We start from the raw sequence: 27,600 nt of genomic DNA, 5'->3' as shown, positions 1-27,600 counted from the left end.
TTGAAAATGTTAAATTTAATTAAGTTTATGAATATCAAAGAGCCATTTTTGTAAATTTCAGCAATTAGCATTACTCAATACTGACATCCAACGACTCATAGTTAAGAATGGGGGTGAGACAAGGGAGTAGAGAGAAATCTACCCCTAGGAAGGGAAATTCATTTCTGAAGGAGATTTATCATGGGGGAAAGGTATCTCTATTGAAGCTTTATCACAAATGCTTTTTTTCACATCAAGTCACATTTTTCAAAATCCAGTTATAACAGGGATGGAAAGTGAGGTGAAATCTTCTGAACAGGGGCACAGACAGCAAAACAAATACAAGATGGTTAACTCTTATGATATCCAAAGCTTATATACCGTATATATATATAGTTGGCTGGAGTTAACTCTTAAACATTTAACTTGCATACAAATTCAACTTAAGAACAAACTTGGGGACTCCCTGCACTAAGATGCAGCATAATTACAAAGGGTAATTTATTTATTTATTACAATATTTATATCCCGCCCTTCTCACCCAACAGGGGACTCAGGGCGGCTTACAATAAAACGCATATATAAAAATTATACAGTGCAATATAAATCAGTTAAAAATTATTATTAACTTAACATCAGTATTCATAAAACACATTATAAAATACAGGTAAGCGTGTTCAGTTCAAAAAACTGGGTCTGTCGATTGAGTTCCAGCGTACATGATAATAATTAACGCTGCCAATTATTATTCAAAAGCCTGGCCCCATAACCAAGTTTTAACCTTCCTACGGAAGGATAGGAGGGAGGGAGCTTGCCTGACTTCAATGGGGAGGGCGTTCCATAGGCGGGGAGCCACTACTGAAAAAGCCCCGTCTCTATCCCCGCCAGCTGCACTTGTGAGGCTGACGGGACCGTGAGCAGGGCCTCATCTGATGATCTGAAGCTTCGAGGTGGGTCGTAGTGGGAGACATGTTCGGACAGATAAGCTGGGCCGGAACCGTTTAGAGCTTTATAGGCTAAAGCCAGCACCTTGAATTGTGCTCGGTAGCTAATCGGCCGCCAGTGGAGCTGGCGTAACAGAGGAGTAGTACGCTCCCTGAACGCTGCACCAGTTATTAACCTGGCAGCCTTCCGTTGGACTAATTGAAGCTTCCGAACAGTCTTCAAAGGCAGCCCCACGTAAAGTGCGTTGCAGTAGTCTAAACGGAATGTAACAAGAGCGTGGACCACTGTGGCCAAGTCCGGCTTCCCAAGGTACGATCGCAGCTGGCGCACATGTTTTAACTGTGTGAAGGCTCCCCTAGCCACTGCTGAGACCTGGGTTTCCAGACTCAACGATGAGTCTAGGATAACCCCCAGACTGCGCACCTGCACCTTCGGGGGAGTGTGACCACATCCAGCACAGGCTGTAACCCTATACCCTGTTCGGCCTTCCGACTGACCAGGAGGACCTCTGTCTTGTCTGGATTCAATTTCAATTTGTTGGCCCTCATCCAGTCCGACACAGCGGCTAAGCACCGGTTCAGGATCTGAACAGCCTCCTTAGTGACAGGTGGGAAGGAGTGACAGAGCTGGACATCATCTGTGTACAGATGACACTGGACCCCGAAACTCCTGATGATCTCTCCCAGTGGCTTCATGTAGATGTTAAACAACATGGGAGACAATACAGAGCCCTGCGGGACCCCACAGGTCAACGGTTGTGGGGCCAAGCAGGCGTCCTCCAATGACACCATCTGGGACTGACCCTCCAGGAATGAGTGGAGCCACTGCAGAACAGTACCTCCAAGTCCCATTCCTGCGAGGCGTCCCAGAAGGATACTGTGATCGACGGTATCGAAGGCCGCTGAGAGGTCCAGCAGAACCAGCAGGGACACACTCCCCCTGTCCAGTTCCCGGCGAACATCATCGACTAAGGCGACCAAGGCTGTCTCGGTACCATGCCCCACCCTGAAGCCAGACTGCCGGATCCAGAAAATCAGTGTCAACCAAGAATCCCTGAAGGTGCGAGGCAACCACATGTTCCAGGACCTTGCCCAAATAGGGGAGATTGGAGATAGGCTGGAAGTTTCCAAATTGAGTGGGATCCAGTGATGGCTTTTTCAACAGCGGCTTGATCACAGCCATTTTTAGGCTCGCTGGAAACTTTCCCTCCCAAAGGGAGGCATTCACCACCACCTTCACCCACTCGGCCAATCCCCCTCTGGCTTCTCTCACCAGCCAGGATGGGCAGGGGTCCAGGATGCATGTAGTCGGTCTCGCCTCTCCAAGGATCTTGTCCACATCCTCAAGCTCAACCAATTGAAATCAATCCAACAAAACTGGACAAGCAGATGCACTCGATAAATCCTCAGAGACTGCCGTTAACATGGTGTCAAAGACGGAACGGATCAGAGCAACTTTGTCCACAAAGAACCAAGCAAATACTTCACAGCGGGCTGCCGAGTTATCAGGGCTCCCACCTTGATTGGTGGGAGTTAACCCTCTGATGACATGGAACAGCGCCGCCGGACGGTTCTGTGTGGATGCAATTTTGGCCGCAAGGTGGACTCTCCTTGCGGCTTTGGTTGCTGCGGCATATGCCCTAAGATAGGAGCCTAGCCATGTTCGGTCTGACTCGTTATACTCTGATCGCCACACGCACTCTAGTTCCCTCTTCTTTCGCTTCATCGCTGCCAGCTCCTCAGTAAACCAAGGAGCTGGTTTAGCTCGGTTACTCAAGAGGGGACGTTCCGGAGCGATCGTGTCTATTGCCCTAGTCATCTCTTCATTCCAGAGAGAGACCAGAGCATCAACAGGATCACCTGCCAACGAGGCGGGAAATTCCCCAAGAGCCGTCAGGAATCCTTCTGGATCCATAAGTCTCCTGGGGCGGACCATTTTAATAGGTCCACCACCCCTGCAGAGGTTGGGGGGCGCAGTAAGTCTAAACCTGATCAGGTGATGGTCGGTCCATGGCAAAGGAGCGATGGTGAGATCCTCCACACCGCCACCTTCCTCCCATCCCTGACAGAAGACCAGGTCTAGTGTGTGCCCTGCACTGTGGGTGGGACCAGATACCAGTTGGGACAGCCCCATGGTTGCCATGGCGGCCATGAAGTTCTGAGCCGCACCTGAAAGGTTAGTCTTGGCATGGACATTGAAGTGCCCCAGCACTATGAGCCGCGGGACTCCAACGCCAGGCCCGAGACCACCTCAGCTAGCTCAGGCAGGGAGATTGTAGTGCAGCAGGGTGGTCGGTACACTAACAGAATTTCTAATCTGTCCCGGTCTCCTATCCTCAGGTGGACACATTCAAACCTGGTTGACTACGGGACGGGGCACCTGGTCAGGGGGATGGAATCCTTATAGACCACCGCGACTCCACCTCCCCTCCCTCCAGATCTCGGCTGGTGCTGTACGGAGTAACCCAGCGGGCAGAGCTGGGTGAGATTAACTCCTCCTATCTCGTCCAGCCAGGTCTCCGTAATGCATGCCAGGTCTACATGCTCATCCAAGATGAGATCTTGGATGAAAGATGTTTTCCCGTTCACTGACCTGGCATTAAACAGCACCACCTTTAATCTGGAGGGACTAAATTGATAAAATAATCACAGTTGTCATGCCACCCTTCTCCTGCCTCATGTGCTGCCCTTCTCCTGTCTCTCACACACGATGCCCTTCTCCTGTCTCGCGCATGTGATGTCCTTCTTCTGCTTCATGCGCGTGGCCCCCTTCTCCTGCGTCACGTGCCACCTCCTCCTGCCTCATTCGCCACCCTTCTCCCTCGCTCCCAGTCACAAGAAAAAGAGAAATCCGAGGCAAGTTCTGCTGAACTCTTTCACTTCCTTTTCTCCTTCCTTCTTCCTTTTCCTCTTCACTTCCTCTTCTCCTTTTCAAACCTTTCCTCCTTCCTCCTCTTCTTATCCTTCCTCCTTCACCTTTCTCTTCTTTTCCTTCTTCCTCCTTCTTTTCTTCTCCTATATTGTCCATGCGGTAATGGGCGCGAGGCAGGAAACAAGGAAGGGAGAAGCGCTTGCTCCCTCCTCCTCCCCCCCCCCTTCCCCTCTGTCGGCTGCTCTGCCACCTGCCTTCCCTGCCTGCCTTGCCTGGTTTTGCTGTCACCAGCGCATCTGCCTTCATGCAGGAAAAGCACTATCAAAGCCCCCAGCAGATGGCAATCCAGTCTCAATAATAATAATAACCATCATCATCATCATCATCATCATCATCATCATCATCATCATCGACGAAAAACAAGAGGAAAAACTCAGCCGCTATCAGGACCTCAAGATTGAACTTCAAAGACTCTGGCAGAAACCAGTGCAGGTGGTCCTGGTGGTGATGGGCACACTGGGTGCCGTGCCGTCATTTGGAAACAATAGACATTGACAAAATTATGATCTGCCAACCGCAAAAGGCCACCCTGCTGGGATCTGTGCGCATCATCCGAAAATACATCACACAGTCCTAGACACTTGGGAAGTGTTTGACTTGTGATTTTATGATATGAAATCCAGCATATCTATCTTGTTTGCTGTGTCATAAAATAATAATAATAATAATAATAATAATAATAATAATAATAATAATAATAATAATAATAATAGAGTAGGAAGGGACCTCAAGGGCCATCCAGTTCAATCCTCTTCAGCTTCAATACAGGGAAACCACCATCTTAGCCCCAACAAATAGCCATCCAACCTTGATAGTAGTAGTAGTAGTAGTAGTAGTAATAATAATAATAATAATAATAATAATAATAATAATAATAATAATAATAGGAGTTGGAAGGGATGTGTGTGTCTTCTGAGTGATGTGACGGAGGTGTAGTTTGACGTGGTGTGTTACGTGGGGAAATAATACAACTGAGGTGAGAGCTTCGGTGCAAATGAAAGCAGTGATGGACACAATATTACAGGTGTGGTCTGACCAAGGCAGAATAGAGGAGATAGCATGACTTCCCTGGATCAAGACACTAGACTCCTATTTATGCAGGCCAAAATCCCATTGGCTTTCTTAGCAGCCGCATCACATGGTTGGCTCATGTTTAACTTGTTGTCCACGAGGAATCCAATTCTTTTTCACATGTACTGCTGTAGAGCTAGGCATCTCCCATTCTGTATCTTTGCATTTCATTTTTTCTGCTTAAGTGGAGTATCTTGCATTTGTCTCTGTAAAACTTCATTTTGTTAGTTTTGGCCCATCTCTCTAATCAGTTAAGATAGTTTTGAATTCTGCTCCTGTCTGGAGTATTACCTATCCCTCCAAATTTGGTGTTGTCTGCAAACTTGATGATCTTGCCTTCTAACCTTTCATCTAGTCATTAATAAAGATGTTGAACAGAACTAGATCCGGGACGGAGAAAGACAAAACAAAGCAAGCACGCAGGAAGGAAGGAAGGAAGAAAAGAAAGAGGCAGAGACCATTTTTATTTTTGAAATTTACCAGTAGCTGCTGCATTTCTCACCCTCGGTTAATACTCGAGTCAATACATTTTCCCAGTTTTTTTGCAGTAAAATTAGGTGCCTCAGCTTATATTCAGGTCGGCTTATACTTGAGAATACATGGTATTGTATAAAATAATTTACTAAAATACAAAAGACAAGAATTTCATTTTTAATTTATATTTAAAGTTTATTGTTTCACATTATAGAAGCGCTAAACATGGCTTTACATTGATATTTTTAAAGTGTGAAAAATTGACATTCTTCACCATAGGTTTATTTTATTCTTTGCTATTTACAAATAAACAATCTCTATATACTTTATATATATTATACATATTTATGATATAACATCTCCCTTCAAAATACAACCAAAAACATGGTATTTTTTTGTAAACAGTGTGCCTGAAGTATATGAGATCTTGGTAGGAGATGATATTGTAATAGGCATTGCTAAAGTATCTTGATTTGTTATGTATATTTAGTATTTGAAGAGTTGAAAAAGTGACATGAACATAATGCAAAAGAGTAGTAAACAGGCTGAAAAATAGTCCACAGTATACAAGTTTTTTGATTTTAAAAACTGGACTAACATGCTTTTTTTCTAGAATAGTCTATGAATAGCAATCATATACTAGATTGCAAAAATGATTTCACAGTTGTTAACTCCTTGAAATGTTCTCTCCTGTTTGCTATTTTATATTGTGGCATGCATTGAGATTGCATTTTTTCATACTCTTGAAGATAGTGTTCTTGATGAACTGGAATAAGCAAACGGAATATAGATTTGATACCTGCAATATATACAACAACAAAATTAGCACACAGACAGAGAAAGAATACATGCATTCATATAAATTGGCAGAATATTATATTATGCACACAAGTCAAGTGAAATTAACTGAAACTGAACATTTGTCACTGTAACCAAAATTACATTTTTTTACTGAAAGACTACTATTTTATATATTTTTATTTAACACAAGGAAATCTTCACTTTAGAAAAAGCATTCTTTATTTAATTATATTTTAACTTTTCAAAACTTTTATCTATCTGTTCTAGCTGTATCTGTAAGCTTCTGTGAGTCCTAGATTGGAAGAATATTCATAATTATTGTCAATTCTGAAAATTAATGTCCAAACTAGATTGGGTGCCTCAGATCCTATAAGGGGAGACAGATTGTACAGGTTTGCTCAGGTGGAACTCAGCTCCATCTCTCTTACTGCAGGACTGACGTTCCTCCTGTTAAGGGCCCTTCATCTTGTGGCCAGAGGATTCTTGGAGAAGGCAAGTATCTGGTTCTGTCCCTATAGCTGGTTGTACAACTATGATATCATCCTCCAAGGCCCCTGAGAGGATCTGGAGGATGCCTGTGCCATTGCGCATCTAACTTTAGGGATAGAGTTGGATGCTTTTTGGGCTCACTTAGACTTTAGATAGCCATGTTGGGGAAAAACCTGTAAGAGCATGGGGTCTTGAAGGTATTATTGTGTGATGGAGGTAATGAAATTCTCCCTCTGCAACTACCCTAAAAGGGATGCCACCAATAAGGTGCCTGTTAATGTATGTCTGTTCTGAAAATGGCTGAATGACATCTTAGTACGCCCTATTTAGTACGCCCTAATAGCAATCTATGAAATAGGATTGAAGGTGTCTTCTAGGCATTACGGAGTAGAAGGGTGAGCTAGATCAGGGTTTTTAAAACTTTCTCACTTGTGACCCCTTTCTGCCTGGTATATTTTTAGGTGACCTCAAATATATAGGTATATATGATAATATAAAAATCAAACATTTACTGATAATAAATCAGAACCTGCAAGGCTTGTTAAACAGGCTGGTTCTCCTTTTCCTTTTGTAGGGTAAAGGTGAAGCATTTTGTGCAGAGTTCATGCCAAAAGCACACCTTTACTCAAAAGACAGCTAAACTATGGACTATTAATTTTTTAAAAAAACCTACTCAACAGTTTTTCAAGTTTTTCTCTCATCTATGTCATAATGAGCCTGCAGTGTGATATAAAATGTGATTCAAAACATTTAAACATTATAATTAGCAATGTTGACCCAGTTAAAATTACAACTAAAAACAGTTTGTCTTGAAAATAGTAATGCCCTTTAAGGGCATATCCAGAAAGGAAAAAAGGTTCCTGGAAGTATTTAAAAAAAAAAAACCCAACAACCTGCATATCAATGGATTTACATCTACATTATTTTTGTTGTTGAATAACCTAGGTTTGCCCTTACTCCCTGCTCCTTGTGTGCTTCCTTCCCCCCTGCCTCCAATCATATGTCACATCTAGACTTTTTATGCAGTCAGCCCTCTCTTGTATCATCCACAAGTTCTGCATTTGCAGATTCAATTGACTGTGGGACATGCACTCTCCTTGCCCTACTGGGTGGTCTTGTGAAAGTATGGTGATGGATGTTGTTCTGTGGCACTCCTTTGCTGAAGGTGAAGAATCTGCTAGTGTGGATTGGGGGAGAGAGCAAGAGGGAGGAAAAAAGAAAGGAAGAAGAGAGGGAGGCCGCTTGGAGTGGAATCCCAGAGGACTTAGGGTAAGCTTGTATTTTCCATGGTGGATGACACAAAAGATGGGCGGGCGACCCCTTTGTTGCTGGTTATCCTGGAATTAATCTGCCATGGATACCAAAGACCAATTTAATGTAGGCGAAATATGGAGATCATTTATGTTCAAACGTCTTGCATATGTGCCACCACAGTTTTCCAGAATTACAGAATTCTGCGAACCTAACATATTTTGTTTGTATTGTGCATGTTTTGGATCAGCGGTTCTCAAAATGTGCTCTGCGGAGTCTGTGGGGCTCTGCGAAGCATATTGAGGAGCTCTGTGGTTTGTTCCTCCTTCCCATCAAAGCTTTCCCTCTTTCCTGCTCCTCCCCTCCCCCCTTGCCACCAAAAGCCTTTTCAACCTATCTGCCTCCGTCACTGCAAAAAGCCTTTTCCCCTCCCTTCCCTTGCTGCCAAAAGCCTTTCCCCATGCCCCCCTGACCCCCAAAAGCCTTTTATCCTCACCTATCTTGCTGACCAGATCCTTTCCCCCTTACCTTGCCTGCTTCCTATTTTCCTCCCACCACTCAGGGGGTGCACAGGGTAACTGCACTTTTCCTGAATGGCAGAAGGAAGTTGAACTGGATGGCCCCTTGGATTTCTATTACTACTACTACTACTACTACTACTACTACTACTACTACAAAGGTTGGGTGGCCATCTGTTGGGGGTGCTTTGTGCTTTTTCCTGCCTGGCTAAAGGGAGTTGGACTAGATGGCCCCTGAGGTCTTCCACTGAAATACTGTTAAGGTTATGTTGGTCAAAAAGTTTTACCATATCTGACGCACACACACACACACACACACACACACACACACACATTATAATATAATATAATATAATATAATATAATATAATATATAAACATTTTTGGGGTTTCATGAGAAACTGTTGCTTCAAAAAGTTTCTGTAGCTGAAAAAGTTTGAGAACCCATGTTTTAGATGAAAGGCTTTAAGCACCACTAGTTCAAAGGCATCGTGTAAGCTATTCTCCTGGTTTCTCCAGTGTATGTTTCCAGTATGAGGATGCAGAGGGAAACAGAGGAATGGAGACCATTGTGTCCAGACTCTTGTCTAGTTTTACAAATGGGGCAAGGTGATAGCACAATAAAAGGTCTCATGCGAATGTACACTACAAATCTAATCTATAATTCATAATGGCTCACCCAGTTTAGTTATGGCCATTCATTGTGGTAAGACTTTCCATTCTTTTTCCTTTCTTTCCGTTCTTTTTGAAGTCGCTCTAGTTCAGCTTCATACATCATTTCCTGGATCAGATATTTCTCTCTTCTCATACGATCCCTCAAATCTTTGGGAAGGTCTGGGATTAAATAGGAAATCAAGTGTTTTATGCAAAACACGAGGTGCTGTAAAAAAGTTTTTAAAATGCATAAATTAAGAATCAGAGCTCAACATGAAACTTTAAAATAATATACAAGTGCAGTCCTTACAGTTTTCTTTATGAATACATACTGATTTTGTTTTGCTAATTTTCAATCTGAAACACCTACATGTTTCTAAGCCACAAAGGGCTGGTACTAACTAGTCCTGCTAATCAGTGTCCATTCATTTCCATAAAAAGGGTACATCTATGTATATAAAAAGGGGAAATGAGATTATGTTCCCAGCTGTCACAATAAGCCTGGGGTCATGCTTACTGGAATTTTCCCTTTAAATCATTATTGGGGTCAAAGAGGGAGATGGAGAACCTGGTCTGCTCCATCAGTTGGAGGCCCTTTCAGAGTTCTTGGGGAGAGCCCTCTATGCCGCTGCCTGGATCAGGGGATATGCCTTCCTTTTTTTTTTTAATTAAATTTTTATTGAATTTCCAAATAAAATTTACAAAGAAAGTGTGAAAACAATTGGATTTCTAGAGAAAGAAATGAAAAAGGTGGACATAGAGGATAAGAAAAACCTAGAATATAATAAGAGCGAAAAGGGAAAGAGAAATATATATATATATATATATATATATATATATATATATATATATATATATAAAAATAAAAAAGAAATAGGATTGACTTCCATCTTTTACACAGTTACTTTATAAAGATTTTCTTTTCTACATTTTCTCCTTGTTTCTTTATTTCTATTCTGGATACTTTGGTGTCAGTATCCTCTTTACCTTTGGTTTGTACCTACAAACCATCTGTTAGGATTAAATTAACACCTTCATTTGCATTTCTACCATGTAATTTTTTATCGGGTCCCAATTTGTTTGTTTCTTTGGAATACCATAGTTATTTCTTAATAGATACGTCAATTTGTCCATATTCATTATTTCCAAAACCTTATTTAACCAACAGCTTAATTCTGGAGTTTCCTTCTTTTTCCAATATTTAGCATAGGTTATTCTTGTGGGATATGCCTTCCTTAGGTGGCAGGAGGAATTTATGTGATCTAGCTTTGTCTCCTGCCACTCACAGATTATTCCCCAGCATGTAACCTGGGGTCATGTACAATCCAGCTGGTGAACTGGGCAGCAAATGGATCCACCCCATATACAAGGGTGAGCAACTGTGGGAGGCTAGGGGACCACATTGGTCCCCCAGGAGGCCTCGGAGGGCTGTATCCTCCAGATCCACCCAGCCCCACAAAATCTACACATGTTTTTGCCCACCAAATATCATCTATGGGGCATTGGATTATCTGCACCATGAGATAGATAGATCTACTAACACCTCCCTAAAAAAACAAAACACCAACAATATATTTTGTAAAGAGAGGAACATAATGTAGAAGTAGACAGACTGAAAAATAGTGGCATATACGGTTTTATTTTAAAAACTAGACTAACATGTTTTTTTTGTCTAGAATGTTTTATGAAGAGCAATCATATATCAGATTGTAGTATTTGGGCCTTATAACACATACATTATGACAACACAACAGATACTTTTGAGATTTCACACAGTGAAATTCTGTATGATAGTGTTTCAGTTCTGAAACTTACCTCAAAAACAATAATAAAAGCCAGCCGTGCAGCTAAGACATGCCAGAATTGTAGTGTGTATCCATAGCGCATTGGAGAATGAGGAGGGTCACGATAGTCCCTGTACCTAAAAAAAAAAAAAATCAATCAGGAGCTCAGTTTTGTCCATTGTAATGCAATACAACTAAGCTCAGCTTAATTGAACATGCTCTCCCTCCATCCCAACTGCTGCAGCTGGGACCACAAAGGGAGAGAAAGACAGACATAAGATCTGAAGAAGGGACATCCTGATTTGTAACACAGACTCCCAGAAAGCTATCTTTCTTCACTGGTCAGTTCGCCTGGCTTGTCATGATAGATCCTAATTCAGATTATTTGTTATTCAAACAAGTATTTTTAAAATGTTCTGTAAGAAGACATTCAAATCTAATGCTGTGGTATTTTGATATAATTTACTATTTTCAAGAAACCCTACAATGCCTTGATGAGGAGGAATGGGTTAGGATTATTAGTACTTTTATGAATGTACCTGCAGTATTTTAATGGTGAGCCAGAGAATTCACTTCCATTTGATGATGGTTCCGAACGGCGTTCAAAGTCAGAGACTAAAAATACTGATAAACTTGCATTGACATAACCAACCATACACCTGGGAAACAAGAATTTATCAAGTCAGAACACTCAGCTTTCTTACTATCAGAAGTCTTGACAAAATCTCATGACAATCCATATCTTAATTATGTTGATTATGAAATAATATTGAACACACTGGGAAGAGCTCCTAATCCTGTATTTCTGGTTATAAACCTCTGGTTAATATGGAACCCCACATCAGCTGCTAAAATATATGTTTTGTATACATCATTTGTGAACATTTGAGTAAATAGCTTCTTCCAAACACTATTTGCGTTATCTGAACATCATTTTCTGAAATGTATAGTACATATATGGTCTGAAAAGCATTCAATGATGGAAGTTCATGTTTATCAAAGTACTTATTTCAATTTTCTTTTTGTCACCTGAAGGTGATGATACTCATTTTAAAAGCTCTTTTTCATCATTCAGGTATAGATTCATTTCATAAAATAAATGTCAATAGAAACTATATATTTTGAGGGCACAGTTTGGTAGGTAGGGATATACCAGCTAGTCATACAGTTACTTAAGCTTGAATTGAACAAAAGTACTGTGGACAATTACGCTGCATTTTTGGTTTCAATGAGATACATATTGAGCTGTGTCCAAATATTTTAAAGTAGTTCCACTGCAATTAGTAAGACCTGTGTTAGCTATTGCTACTCATAAGTCCAAACTATTGTGTGTTTCAGCTCATTCCTCCTGAATTGAAAGAACTATTTTATGTTAGGAGATAATGCTTTTGGAACATGGCCATGCAGCCTGGAAAACTCAACAGCAATCCACAATTTTTGAACTATTATAACAAATACTGTAGATATAAACTGAATGTTCATTACACACCAATACTTAACTCTTCCATTGTTTTTTGCAGTTCCAGTTGCCTATTCTACTGGGCCATTACCTCCTCCTCCAATCCCCCTTTAAACTGTTGCAGACTCATCCCAACATGGCCATTTCCTAGCCAGTAGAGAGCAGCAACCATCTATGTTGTTTTATGTGGATGCACAGCAGGCTACATTAGGAGGTCTTGGAGGGCTCACTGTGCGTTAGCCATAAGAACATAGTTGGATGCTGCTCTGATGTCCCTGCTCTATTGACCAATAAAAGTCCATGATGGAGTGGGGCTGTAGTAACTTAAAAGGAGATGGAGCATTTTTTCAAATGAAGCAGAGTGTTTGAAGATCAGGATATTTGTAGGGATACTAAGATGCTTATTTATAAAGCTTTTGTCCTTCCAACTTTATTGTACGACTGAAACGGGGACCATCTACAAACACCATTCTCAACTTCTGGAAAGATTTCATCAGTGTTGCCTCTGAAATATCCTGCACATCTCTTAGGTAAACCGGTGGACAGACATTAGCGTTTTGGAAGAAGCAAAGACCACCAGCACTGAAGCAATTATTCTCTGTCATCAACTTTGCTGGACTGGCCATGTTGCCTGTGCAATCACCATCTCTCAAAGCAGTTACTTGAACTTTCAATTCAAAAATGGAAAACATTATGTTGGTAAACAACAAAAGAGTTTTCAAGATGGGCTTAAAGCTAACCTAAAAAATGTGTTATGAACACAGAACTGGGAAGCCATGGCCCTTGAGCTTGATAACTGGAAGTCAGCTGTTACCAACAGTGCTATGAATTTTGAACAGGCATGAATACAGGGTGTAAGGAAGAAATGTGCTGAGAGGAAGCAAACCCTTGTCATGATTGCCTTCCGTCTGGAAATCTATGTCCTCAATGTGAAAGACCATGTGCATCCAGAATAAGCTTTCACAGTCACTTACAGACTCACTTCCAAGACTCTACTCTTGGATGATAATTGTTCTTGGCTATGTGTGTGATCACATAAGATGGAGGTGAAGGGGAGATGTGCCATAGTTCCACCTTTATAGAACTTAATGATATTTTTCCCAGTCGAGGATCTCAACTGGCCTACAACTTGCACTCATTCCAAAATGTTTTCCTCTTGCACCATGTATCATTTTTCCATAAAAGGAACTTTGCTTTAGGCATGGCCGCTTCTTTTGTGGAATACTTCCAACTGTGAGCACACACTGCTCAAAAAAATGAAGTTTAAAAAGTCAGCATTCTAGTCAGGAATTACTGATGATTATTTATGAATAAATCTTAGTGACAAGATTTTTTGTTTGGCAAAGAAGATGCAGCTAATAATAAAAACTGATAATGTTGGGACAAATGTACTTCATTTGGCACTATTTCAAAGAGCAAGGATCATGATACTTCAAAGTCTCAGTAAATCACATTTTTCCTATCTTGGTCCTGAAATACATAATGCCAGTTTCTCAGTGTAAGAAATAACTGACACTAACAGAACAGATTGAAAAACTGGGCAATGCAGTTTCAAACTTCCATCCCCACTGGGTTGGCAGGGAAGGAAAAAAGCACAAGAAAGCAGACGAACAAAGAAACAACTTGGAATGCCATATAGTTAGTTATGCATGATGTTTGCAAGAACAGACAGAAGCCCAACTGTTTAAATCAGACCTGACTAATTCTATATTGATGGAAGAAGTTTACACAAATTATAAAACTGAAAAATTTATTTCCTCTTTAATATGTACTGAATGTTACATCCATGATAGGCTAAGGAGCTTGTAGTTCTGCGCTAACAACCTGTATTTCGAACTGCTCATTTTCTGCCACTGTGCCAAACTGTGCAATGGCAACCAAAATATGCCCCACATGTGCACCACGTACAACAAAACAGGAATTTGAAAATACAGTTCACAAATGAAGTATTTCTTTAAGATATTTAGATTTCCAAAATGTGTCAGAATTTTACCAATTGAGACCTTCTATCATTCTGCCCTCATAATCCATGTGTCCTGTTAAAATTTAACAAACCCACCATATATCATGTTTTCTGTATTTAATAGGATGGTTTGCCTTCTCCAGTTCATTTTTGTCAAGTGTTATGCTTTCCCTTAATAAAACGTTGTTCATCTTTATTGCTTTCCTACACTGTATTCCACAGCTAGGCCTGTGATTGCATGTCCTATTCTTGTTTGATTAGTTCTCCGTCAATTTCTCCTAAAATTGCTGCATGATTTAGCAGCACTATAAAGCATGTTGAAAATCAAAATCAAGAGTTGGAAAAATTAATTTTCTGCACCAATAATACTATTTGTAAATCACTACTCAGTGAAAGTTCTTCCTACTGCGATTTTAGTGAAAAAGATACTAGTTGTGTTCTCATATATTTAAAAGCTAAAATGCATATTTTGAAGATTAAATCTTTTGACATGCTGGTGCAAGGAGAGTGGATAAATGCGTTGCATGTTTCCAAAGAGAAAACTTACTTTTGTCCCGCCTCCCCTTGACCGGCGCATGGCCCATATTTGTAAGCATAAACAAGTCGGGGAATGAAATCTGAAGTTACAGCAATAACAAATGCATTTGTGATGACAGAGAGAATTCCTATGCCTTCTAGAATACCATACCAGATTCCTATGAAATGAAAAAAGGTTGTGTTAAGACAGCATAAGAAGCAATTCAAATGCAAATATTATTTAAAATGATTAGTACACTTTACTTTAGTCAATATATTTCTTACATACTTAAACCTATATCTTGAAGTGAGACCTACTGAATTTAACAGCACTTACTTCAAGAAAATTGGATTATTTGGTTTTGTTTAAAACATGTTATTACAAAATCACCCAAGACAAAAAAACAACAATAACTGAGATCAAGTATACTAAAAATGATGGGGGTTCAAACCTTGGTCTTCTGAAATCATAGTTCAACACTCAAATCACTACACCCTTGGTTACATCTATTTAAAGTGTGGACTAAAAAGTTCAAAAAATATTCACCACCACACTGGCATGGGATGTCAAAAGCCTAATATGTGCAGAATAATTATTTAATGCTTCCATGAGCATGAGTCTAAAGTGGATTTACACAGATGCATAGTTAATGAAAACACAGATAATCCCTTCTCTTCTGTATACTTTAAGCATATAATCAAGACCCAGTCTTCATTGCCATTGTCAATCTCCCTCTTTCCCAATATGAAGACCATAACATATCCTGTTTTGGGGTCTGTGTTTTCTCTGCCAGATACTTAAAAGAAACCATGCCTTAGTTTTCCTTGTATTACTGTGATGGCTGCTATTTTTGAGTAAAATTTATTGTTATGAGTTTTACCTCCTTAAAAATATCTCTGTCTCCTGTTTCCAAAGTTGTATCAGGTTTCAATTTAACCACTTATCCCAATTCATCTATATCACACCAAGTCACAGTGATTTACAATGATTCAATCGTTTTACTCAAATTGGGACAATCCAATCAGGACAATTGGATTTATATCTATTTAACATGTGTGTCTTGGACTGGAAATTTCGGCTTCTAGCTGTTATTGAGATGCCACCACAATTCTAATAAATTAGATAAGTTGTGATACTGAGCAAACACCTTACTACATATGTAATTATAAATAGCTTACCTATATCTTTGGCTCTTGAAGCTAGTGGCCGTCTCCACTGTGAAATGAATTTGTAAGCATCAAGCCGAATTTCTATAATATTGTTAAGTAAGGCCAGAAGTGGAGCAAGTGGAAAAGCTGCCACAAAGATGGTTGTGAATCCAAATTGAAGAACTGTAATAGGAGTTGGGAAATAACATTAATAATAATAATAATAATAATAATAATAATAATAATAATAATAATAATAATAACAACAACCCACTTTATCTCCCCAGAGGGGACTCAAAGTGGCTTGACATAAAAAAGCAAATAAGACATTATAGGGGAGCTTTTAGATAGAAGCAAAAAGAAAACTGAAGTGGTGGAGCTGGGAAGAAAAACAAAGTTAGAAATGCCTAAGTTTCCATATAAAAGTAAGAAAATTTCTGCATATCACTATAAGAAATATTTACCCCACCAATGTCATAGTTCTATACACATGGTTAGAACTTCCTTTATTTTAACTGCATTGCACAAGGACTGCATTGCACAGGAACCCCATACCTTAACTACTTCTGAAAATGACAGTCTTTCTCCTTTCTGAGCAGATGGAAATATCTGTTGGAGATATGATTGGGTCTGGAGAATCACCCAGTTAATGCTATCAGGCCTCACCATAGTGATCCTATGTATAGTTGTGCATAACCACTCTACCTTATAAACCATATATTTTATCCACTGATATGAATAGGAATCATAAGTGCACAGGATCCTAGATTCAAATAAGTGTTCTGAACACAGTCTGCACCAATCTATGGAAATAATCAATCTATAGACTTCTAAAGCATCAATCTGAAAGTATTTTCCAAGAATAATTTCTCTAATGTTTGGGGGATGAAATTATACTCTCTTTATATACTATACTATATATATATATATATATATATATATATATATATATATATATATATGCCCTAGCCTATCCAATTTTGTGGTCGATCCACTCCTTTGGGCTTCATGGAAATCTACCATTTGCTATATATATATGAATGATAGTGTGATCAAGCAATATAAATAAGAATGTTCATACTCATTTCTAGGTATTCATCAAAAAGTCCATAGGCATTCATTGGCTGAAGGTTGTAGTCCTTCTCCCACTGTGGGAATCTTGCTTTTCGATGAGAACCATACTCTTGCCGCAATCTTCGTCTAGTCCACCAATTCTGAATTAACCTGTATATGTACATTTTATTTGTAAATTCTTTTTTTCCAGACTAGTTAAAATCAACACTTGCACATCATTCAGTCATGTAGCTTGTGTGTTCACAGATAAGAGGCATATGTGTGTATTTTGACTGATCCCACTGTAATTCATTCATAATACAAACAAACACACACGCACATCTCTTTACCCAGCCCTAACCCTAATGGAGTGGAAGAGAAGGCACAAACTAGTCCTAACTGGAGTCCAATTGTAGTTCAATATCAGACATAGTCAAGATAGTCACAGGAATAAATAGTACTGAAACAATAATTTCAACTGTAAATATCAAAGAAACAGGATCCAAAACCTCAGCTGAGGTTTTATCAAAATGTTATGCTTTCCTTTTCTACTACCTAGGTTCATGAGGAGTTGATTCTCTGTCATCTGCAGCATGGTGCCTCTTATGACTTGACTTTTAGCTCAAATTGTGTACTCAACATATGGGAGATCAACAAATCCAGAGGCACTGAAGCCCCTGCTACCAATACCTTGCTGGGCTGTGGGGCAGACATAGATGAAGTTGCATGGTAGGCTTTGATGCCAACAAATGCTGAATAATTTCTGAGTATGTTGATACTGATGAGGGCCTTGACTTCTCCCATAGCTTTGTAACTGTCAAAAATTCACTGGAAAATGAATTACAATCCACCGCTTGTTCAGAAACTTGAAGCAATTTTTGCAATAGATTTAGCCCTTTTTCTAAGACTGCATCATTAATCTGGGCAGAGCAAACACTATTGGATAATATGTCCCCCCCAAAAAAAGAGAGACTCCATAGAGGAATAAGACAAAGGGAACTTGTGCCCACACAAGGAGTAGTTTTTAAACAGAGAATTAGAGGCCATAGGATACATACATATTGATTGTTTTTTAATGAACATAAAATATGTTTTGTTATGCATACTTTAGAATGAAAAAAAATCCATCTGAATTCAATGGGTCTTCACTTCTGAGAAGACATTCCCAGAAGTGTGCTGTACATTTTTTAAAATGTAATTCAACTGACTGTGTTAAACATACATACAGGAGAGTTCCTTGCTTTTCTTAGATAATTCTTCCTAGCACAGGAAACCACTTTGCCCTATGCTGGGCAAGTATGTAATGAAGCAATACAGAATCTTCCAGATAATACTAGCCAAAGTATTCCAAACTATAATATAGGTAGTAAAATAGCATATATTAAGAAAACAATAACAAGCAAAATTTTATTTATAATACTCCTTTATGTGAGTATAGGATTTTATTTTCTGTACTGTCTCCTATATATTCAGATCCTTCACATAGTAGCCCTGCTACAGAAAGGCATCATCCTAAATTGTAGTTACCCTCAAAAAAAAAAAAGGATTGAGAGAAGAAAGAACATCACTTAAGAGAAACCTTGTAACAAAATGTTATATGCATTCTACCAGCAAGGCAACAACTTAATATAAAACTGATATATTTATTTCAAATCCTGTATTTACTTACGGGTATCCTAGCTCCATGAAGTTGTTCCATGTCTGCTTTAGCACCATTATGATACCCATTTGCATACAGAGATCGATAAGGCATCCGCTGGGATGGCACTAGGGGAGGAGGAAGGAGAGTGGCGGGCAAGGGAGCAAAGCAAAGACTGGGTCAAGCACAATTTGTGTTTATTTTTGCTGCTTATATTTGTGCAAGATGATGAACACTGATTGATTCTTCTCCAAAACCTGTGGACCCAAGGTTTGTGACTGTATACTCCTTCCTCTTCATATTTATTCAGAGGAAATATCTATTGAAGTCAGTGGCATACTATTAGGTTAAATCTAGATAAGATTACAGATGTAAAAATGTATCTTGCACTCACACAAACGCTTTGAAGATTTCCCCTGTTCTGAGTCATCCCACAACATTATTCTACCAACGATTGAAATGCTACTGTTGCTAGACAGCCTTGATTGGTTTCAATGAAAATTCTGTGAGCATCTTGTTTCAAATGTTCTGGGAAATGTAATCTAAAAACGTTTCCTGGCTCTGGTCTTAATAATAGTAAGAAATACTTACCTCTTCCAGTCTCCATCTGTTTATGATTCTCAAATAGGCACCTGGGTGACCTGTAAATCTTCAACATAACAGCACTTATCACTCCTTTTGATCACACATAAGATCAAATATAGTTCTCTAAGAACAAGGATATTAAATATTTATGGCTATACAGTACCTGAATATATGAGAAACACACTACCAATATGTAGTCTGGAGAACCTATCGCTCTAAACAAATATGCAATTCAGGTGTAGGCAAAGTATGGCTCCCCTGGGGTTAATGTTTTTCTTTGAACTTTTTCTTTGCTCCAAAATGCCCAAAATATCTTTTAGGGGTATAGATGGCATTTCCACCATGTTTAGAAAAAAATGCCCCTGAATTAACTCAAGAGGGAGTGGCACACATTTCCCATCTTGCATGCTCAGAATAATTTAGGACCTTTTAAAAAGAACAGTACATGCTCTTTCTACTTTGAATGACAAGGCTTTCAGAGCAGCTCTTCCCTTGTTTCAAAACCACTTTGTTTCCAAGAAGCTTCTGGACCTACCATTTTTTCTTAAAACAAGCAAAAATGCAGAGAGGAAGTCAACAGTGGGAGAGAGAGGCAACAAAAATGGCCAAGGGCAGCCCCCAGGTAGCCAACAAGTTGCCCACTCCTGATTTAGTATAACAGTGTCGTAATTTCACATAATTCCCATGACAATTTCCCAGACAAGTTGAATACACATTGAATACTCTTACCTTCCAAGGAAGAATGCTATATAAAAGGTAGAGCTGTTCAGATTGACAAATTGAAAAAGAAACATTTTCAAAGTGAAGCTATTCTCCCACTCAGACTCAGTACGAGGCTGCTCTGTAGAAAAGAGAACAGATTTCAACACATGGACTCACACTAGAGAAAGGGAGACCAGGGCTTAATTTCTGGTTAGCCATAGAAACTCACAGTATGGCCTTAGGAAAGTCTCTCTCAGCTTCAAAAGAAGGCAGTTGCAAATCTCCTGTGAATCAATTTTGCCAAGAAAATGCTATGATAACCATAGGTTGGTGTTGACTTTAAAGCGCATAAAACTAAAGTCACAATTAAATGTGGTATTAAACACACAGGAGGGATTCTACAGGGCTGATAACACAATTGCAAAGCTGATCACTGATCTTACAAATCAGTCTGAGCATCAAGAACATAGTTGTCTTTGACTGGAATCACAGCCAGCTAAATAATGGTTTTGGCCAAAGCTTGGTAGAATTTTAACCATGTGTCTTTGCTAGCCTGACAGAGATGCTAGGGGTAGAATCTTTGCCTTTTTGCATACAACAATGGAGAAAAATAGCAAGAGAGAACAAATAATATTTGTGCTGTGCTTGTGAACGTTCCAATGGCATATATTTGGTTGATCACTTAGAAATTATGATGCTGGGCATTCTCTTAGTCTGATGTGTGTTTACTCAGAAGTATGTCCTGATGAGTTTTATGAGACTCCTACTATATTCACTTGCATGGGAATTACAGATTTAAGGTTAGACACCATGAATTTTTATCCACAAGTAAATAAAAGGGACATGGTAAAATGCTTACAATTCTACTCTGGTGTTTTGTAACTTGATCCTATAACAAGCCATAAAATGGACTGGACTAAAGTTTGCTAGAGGAAACATTTTGGTTTCTTTTTAATGAGTGTCTGTTACATGCAATCCACTTCCACCATATACTGTAATTAAATTGACAGAATGTGCTCTAAGATACTGGATGATAAATCCCAAACTGACTTCAGTTTGGAGAAGATGTTGCTTTCATTGTTTATTAATAGTGCCTGAAAACACATTACTCCAATTAGGATACGAGCATACTAGCTAACCATTTCAAATACCAACTCATGCATAAAATATACATGCTATGGAGCCTTGAGAAATAGACAAGCTCGGAGCAATAAAATATTGTGTGTGCCTAAAGTATTGTAGGGGATTTTTTTTAATCCGTAGCAAAAGAATAGCCTTAATCTAATATAGCAGAAGACCCAAATAATTTTCTACAGAGCCTTCTAAGGGTAAAAGCTCATAAACAGTATATGTACACTCAGGATATCTTCTAACATGCTCTAGTATAGAAGCTAGGCTTATTGCTACGTTTCTGCTTTCAACTGACACCACCACAGTTTCATATCGATACACTAGCTGCATGGGCATTGTTGTGTGCCTGACATTGTTGTGTTATTTCTGTAATAAGATGCATTTTTATATTGTTTATCTTAATCCACATATTTATATGCACTCCATTTAGAAGAACTGTTTTGTAAAATAAGAAAATTTTACAAATTGTGGATCCCATAATAAAACTGTATCAGTTTATGTATTAATTTAAGAAATGTTAATTGGGTAGATTTGCATTACAAAATATAACTGAACTAAGTTCTCCCTTATCCCTCCAGATTTAGTTATCTAAATTGCCTACTCTGGATGATAGGAAGTACATCTAAGACAGTGGTTTTCAACCTATGGGTCCCCAGGCGTTTTGGCCTACTACTCCCAGAAATCCCAGCCAGTTTACCAGCTGTTAGGATTGATGGGAGTTGAAGGCCAAAACATCAAGGGAAAGTATTTCCCACAGGTTGAGAACCAATGATCTAAGAAGTACATCTGGTAAGGTCTCTCCATAATTTTTTTCTTGACCCCTTTGTTGAGATGCTTTTAATGCTTTCATGATTTTATACATGAAAATATATCCACATGTATGCACTTGCACACACTTTGAAATACAGTATAAACATACTTTCAGCATTAAACTAATTCATGTAGTAAATGGGGGTGGTATGGATTAATATGCCCTGAAAGATGATCTTTTATTTTTAGCTTTACTTACCTAAGTTTGTCAGGAAAAGAGCAACCTTTTCGTACAACTGCAACAAATGAAAAATAACATCTAAAATATGACCCACAATTATAATTTGACAGTATAATATACATTTTAAGAGAATCATGTTACCTGCTTATAAGCCTTCCTTCTTTACTCCTCTAAAACAGTTGTGATGATTATTGCAAGAGACATGAGAGGCATAAGCATAGCCTTTTTAAATCAGAAAATAATCTGAAGGTTTCATGCAACTGCCTGAACAATGCTTCAGAACCAATAAAGCACATATGAAACAGGTTTGGGCATATTTTTGTCCTGAAAAGTATAAATGTAAACTTTTAATAAATAAATATGCTTTCTTAGAAAGCAAAAATTAAATAAAATCACCAATTATTTTTGGTGGGCCAGTTTGGAAACACAGTGGATTGAATTTTCCTGTCTTCAATAACTCTTTGTTTAGAAGTGGACAGGGAAATATTTATTTATTCAGTATAGTTCTGTATTGCATCTTAGCCCACAAGGGCTACTGAGGCAATAAACAAATAGGAACCAACCAAAACAATGCAAAGACAAAACTTTTTAAAAACCACACCTGGTGGAATGAGTCCCATGTTTGAAATGTAGTAATAGAGGGATACATCCTATTTCAAAGAAATAGACCAAATAGGAAACAGTTTACCAGCTGTTAGGATTTCTGGGAGTTGAAGGCCAAAACATCTGGGAACCCACAGGCTGAGAACCACTGTATTAAGGGAAGATGAGTACCTATGATGAACTGTTTAAATCACATGTCAATCTTGAAGTCAGTGGGCCAAATCCGGCCTGCCATGCCATGACATGTGGACTTCCAGATGCTGAACTACAACTCCTGTATTCCTCTTCATTAGACATCGTGACTAGGACTGATGAGAGTTGTGATACAGTAACATCTGGAAGGTTTTGGCCTCCGGTGGCCTAGGGGATAAAAGCCTCGTGACTTGAAGGTTAGGTTGCTGACCTGAAAGCTGCCAGGTTCGAATCCCACCCGGGGAGAGCGCGGATGAGCTCCCTCTTTCAGCTCCAGCTCCATGCGGGGACATGAGAGAAGCCTCCCACAAGGATGGTAAAACATCAAAACATCCAGGCGTCCCCTGGGCAACGTCCTTGCAGACGGCCAATTCTCTCACTCCAGAAGCAACTCCGGTTGCTCCTGACACGAAAAAAAAAATCTGGAAGGTTGCAGTTTCCTTTGTTTAGTCAGGAGAGTGGGCTTTTAATTTAGATAAAAGGCTTATGGATATGATGTCTAACTTTAAAATGTTCTTCAATGTTTTATCAACCTTATAGTCATAAGTGCTATTGGGCTGCAATGCTCATTATCTCTAGTGCGCATGGCAAAAAATCAAAAGTGATGGGAGTTGTCATTCAATAACATCTGGAGATCCAAACTGGACAAAAACTAAAGAGCACCAACTATTATGTTAAACAAAAGAAATAGAGTTCGCCCTCTGTATCCACAGATTATCTGTCCATGGATTCAACAGCCCTTTAAAGGCAACCATAATGCTAATGTGGCCTTCAATGGAAATTACTTTGATACCCTTGATTTAGATCATAGATTGAAATGTGCCTGCCCAGATATGAATATCTCTACTTACAACATTCAGTAGCATGATGATGCAAAAGTTGATGCACACTGCAGTCCCAGTAGTTGCAACCTGAGAGTTATTCCTGATTAAAGCCCATTTGAAGGCAGCAAAAGTGCTGACAGTCACAACACGGTAAATAACAATGCCAAAAACAGCAGCAATCACCACACAGATCTGAAAGAATCCAGGGCAGGGGGAGGGGGGAGGAGAGATAAGTGCAAATTAGATGCAGTCCAATAACAATAATTTCCTCCTGTAGTTTTTAAGAAACAGTTAATATATCCAAACATTCAAGTGGCAATCTTTTTTTTCTTAAGAGGATGGAGACACTGTGAAGAAGGCCATTTTTAGTCACTATGTTTACCTAATAATTTACCTAATGGAACACTGTTTTATCAATATGATGATCAGAAAAAAATGTTAATGTTGCCAAATATTCAAAAGAGAAACAGAACTGGAGTGGAGAGGAACTGCATTTCCCAGAGATAAATGTTAAGCCATTTCCACTTTGAATAAGGTACAGTCATGGGATTTTTAGTTATATATCTAGGAAGGAATAAAAAGTTAATTCTTTGTAGCAGATTTTTATATTACATTTGCATCTATTTAAAGTTGTTGAAAAGCAACTTGAATTTATTTTATAAAGGAAAATAAGTATATTTATATATACAGGGCCCCCATTGGCGCAGCGTGTTAAAGCGCTGAGCTGCTGAACTTGTGGACTGAAAGATCGCAGGTTCGAATCCAGGGAGTGGAGTGAGTGCCCACTATTAGCCCCAGCTTCTGCCAATCTAGCAGTTCAAAAACATGCAAATGTGAGTAGATCAATCGGTACTGCTCTGGTGGGAAGTAACGGCGCTTCATGCAGTCATGCTGGCCACATGACCTTGGAGGTGCCTACGGACAATGCCAGCTCTTTGGCTTAGAATTGGAGATGAGCACCAACCCCCAGAGTCGAACATGGCTGGACTTAATGTCAGGGGAAACCTTTTACCTTTACCTAAGTATATTTATAATGGTAATAATAATGCCAACATTAGCAGCAGGAAAAACAATATCTAAGTATCCAGTTTTTTCTGTTTAGCTTTCAAAACATTTGGCAAATCTGTGAATTCAAAGTGTGTGAAACAATACAAAATTATCATAATTAAGGGTCAACATTAATATAATGTAATAGTACTCTATTAAAACCTTTTGGATCTCCAAAAATCATGTCTCTTATTAATCTGACTACAGATGTTTAAAACTGTATTTTAATTACACAAACATAAAATATGTCTTGGGGTTCTTACTTCTTTCATACAAAATAAACTGCCTAAGATGGGGTTTCCTGTATGCTTCATCTGAAATTTAAAAAATAACCTTTCCCCCTCTCTACTAATATTGTTTCATGAATATGCCTTTTTTGGGGTCAGAACAATGCCAGTTCAGTGTCTGCAGGGGTTAAAGCACAGAAATAGCTATGGACTGCCACTTGCCCAACTCTGTTCAATTCAATAGCCACTGGGAGACTAATGTAAAAGCAGAATTATAAACAAGCTGCTATTTATTCAAGGGGAATCTCTTTCTTTCTGGATGAAAGTATTTTCAGCATTGCCGGAAGATTGCAGATTTCTCCCTCTCCCACAAACATATTTTTTCTTGAAATCTTAGGCTCCAAATAATTATGTTTCATTTAGATTATGGTTTCGTTTAGATAAAGCAAAATTCTAAGAATTCTGATGTTGTATTAAGGGAAAATGAATACCTATGAGAAACCATTTAGACCACATGTATCAATGCCATGCTATGTGGACCTCCAGATGCTGGATTACAACTCCTGTATTGCTCTTCATTAGACCCCATGACTAGGGCTGATGGGAGTTGTGATACAATAACACCTGGAAGGATGCAGTTTGCTTTGTTTAGTCAGGATAGTGGACTTTTAATTTAGATAAAAGGCTTATGGATACGATGTCTGACTTTAAAATGTCTTTTAATGTTTTCCCAACCTTACAGTCATAAATGCTATTGGGCTGCAATTCCCATTATAGCCTGTTTCCGAAAATAAGACATCCCCTGAAAATAAGACCTAGTAGATGTTTTGCTGAATTGCTAAATATAAGGCCTCTCCCAAAAGTAAGACCTAGCAAAGTTTTTGTTTGGAAGCATGCTCGCTGAACAGAACACCAGAGCATGCAGGATTGGTAAATGTACATACCATAGATTGATGTACATGGAAATAATGGTAGTAACAAGAAATTCTTGCCTGGATTCACAGTTTGTCTTGTTATGCTGGTTTGTGATGACAACTACTGTACAGCATATAATAAATGTTCTTTTTTTTTGTTCAACAATAAATGTGAATTCTTCTTCATAGAAAAGTAAGACACTCCCTGAAAATAAGACCTAGTACATCTTTGGGAACAAAAATTAATATAAGACACTGTCTTATTTTTGGGGAAACACGGTATCCAGTCTGCATGACAGATGATCAAAAGTGATGGGAGTTGTCATTCAGTAAAATCTGGGGATCCAAACTGGGTAAAAACTAAAGAGCAACAACTACCATATGTGTGTGTGTGTGTGTATAAATACACACACACATATATATATAGTTGGCCCTATTCAGTAGCCCCTGAGAGTCCCATGTAAAAGCAGAATGATAAACAAGCTGCTGCTGCTGCTTCTTCTTCAAGGGGAATCTCTGTCTTTCTGGTTAAAAGTATTTTCAGCATTGCGGGAAGACTGTAGATTTCTCCCTTTCCCACCAGAAAAGTTACTTAGACTTGTAAAGTATCATCAGTGTGTTGACAGTTTTCTTATATTCTTTCTCTGAAAGGTTTAAAATACTCTCTGGTTCAGCAAAGCAATTAAAGTGGCAGTTGCTTAATTGCTTTTCTGATTAAGGGAGATTTAGACATATGCTTAATAGCTCTGCTGAAGTGAGGCCTTATGCTGAGTTCACCAAATCTCTTACGATGACACCACAATGACCCTTTATTCTCCGAGAAGACAATTAATTCTGATGTGCAATGATACAAAAAGAACTGAAGTCCCAACTGAGATTGCAGAGAACTAAATGATTACCCTTGTCATAAATACAGGCATCTGGCCCACAGAGGAGCCTCAAGCGTATAATGCTTGGAGAGTGCTTTGGGACCCACAGATGATGAAGCACTGACTTAAATGGAAAGTTATGTTACTATCAATATGGGAGAATAATCAGCAAAAGAAAGGACAGTGGGCTTCATAGGGAATTGAGAAAGTGAGATAAAGACAACCAAAGAAGACTTCAGAAACCTAATAACCATTATAGATGATTGGCCATTAATAATTATGATTATCATCATGTCTGCTTCCTTGCAGAGGATGTTCTCTGCTTTAAGTTCCTTTAATACTGAAATGTCTTTGCTAAATGGAATGCGGCTATTTAAAACTGATCACGATAAGATTTTAACAAATTTGTGAGTGAAATGGTAACACTCCTTCTGATTAAAATATGCCTCAATAAAATATGGAATCACTCAATCATCTTCAACAACAATGTACAAATTAACCTTGATGTACTTAACAGTCTTGATGAAGACTATTTATATCGAATGCATATAGCATAATTTTTAATATGTCTTCTTGAAACTTGAGGCCTGAAAACCTGGTAGAAAGTGGGATAAAGGGGGGGGGGGGGCTACAAAATGCACTCCCACAATGCATGCTTGATCATGGAATGACTGAAAAATGTGATAAAAAGGTTTGCATGAAATCCGATACTGAGCTAAAAATGTGCAGCTGAGGAGTACTGTAAGCATGTAAGTGTGAGTAGATCAATAAATACTGCTATGGTGGGAAAGTAACGGCGCTCCATGCAGTCATGCCGGCCACATGACCTTGGAGGAGTC

The 27,600-nt window shown here is 39.0% G+C and overlaps 1 protein-coding gene across 5 annotated transcripts in view; it reads right to left on the bottom strand.

Moving 5' to 3' along the window:
* Positions 1 to 5,569: 5,569 nt before the first annotated feature.
* ano4 (anoctamin 4) overlaps positions 5,570 to 27,600 on the bottom strand; it is a 106,661-nt gene continuing 84,630 nt past the window's right edge. For 4 of the 5 annotated variants that reach the window (XM_062980975.1, XM_062980976.1, XM_062980978.1 and 1 more), the window contains 12 exons: positions 23,732 to 23,896; positions 22,104 to 22,140; positions 19,991 to 20,102; positions 19,268 to 19,325; positions 18,707 to 18,804; positions 17,066 to 17,208; positions 16,015 to 16,167; positions 14,867 to 15,014; positions 11,437 to 11,556; positions 10,929 to 11,034; positions 9,139 to 9,339; positions 5,570 to 6,199 (listed from right to left, as the gene is read on the bottom strand). In XM_062980975.1, the coding sequence (XP_062837045.1) occupies positions 9,148 to 9,339; positions 10,929 to 11,034; positions 11,437 to 11,556; positions 14,867 to 15,014; positions 16,015 to 16,167; positions 17,066 to 17,208; positions 18,707 to 18,804; positions 19,268 to 19,325; positions 19,991 to 20,102; positions 22,104 to 22,140; positions 23,732 to 23,896 (1,332 nt within the window). In that variant the 3' untranslated portion in view covers positions 5,570 to 6,199; positions 9,139 to 9,147. Of the gene's footprint in view, positions 6,200 to 9,138; positions 9,340 to 10,928; positions 11,035 to 11,436; positions 11,557 to 14,866; positions 15,015 to 16,014; positions 16,168 to 17,065; positions 17,209 to 18,706; positions 18,805 to 19,267; positions 19,326 to 19,990; positions 20,103 to 22,103; positions 22,141 to 23,731; positions 23,897 to 27,600 lie in introns of those variants that run through there. The other variant, XM_062980977.1, reaches the window with a different exon arrangement.

Source organism: Anolis carolinensis, chromosome 5 (assembly GCF_035594765.1).
Source record: "Anolis carolinensis isolate JA03-04 chromosome 5, rAnoCar3.1.pri, whole genome shotgun sequence".
Taxonomy (NCBI): Eukaryota; Metazoa; Chordata; class Lepidosauria; order Squamata; family Dactyloidae; genus Anolis; species Anolis carolinensis.
This window is presented reverse-complemented; position numbering and strand designations above follow the sequence as displayed.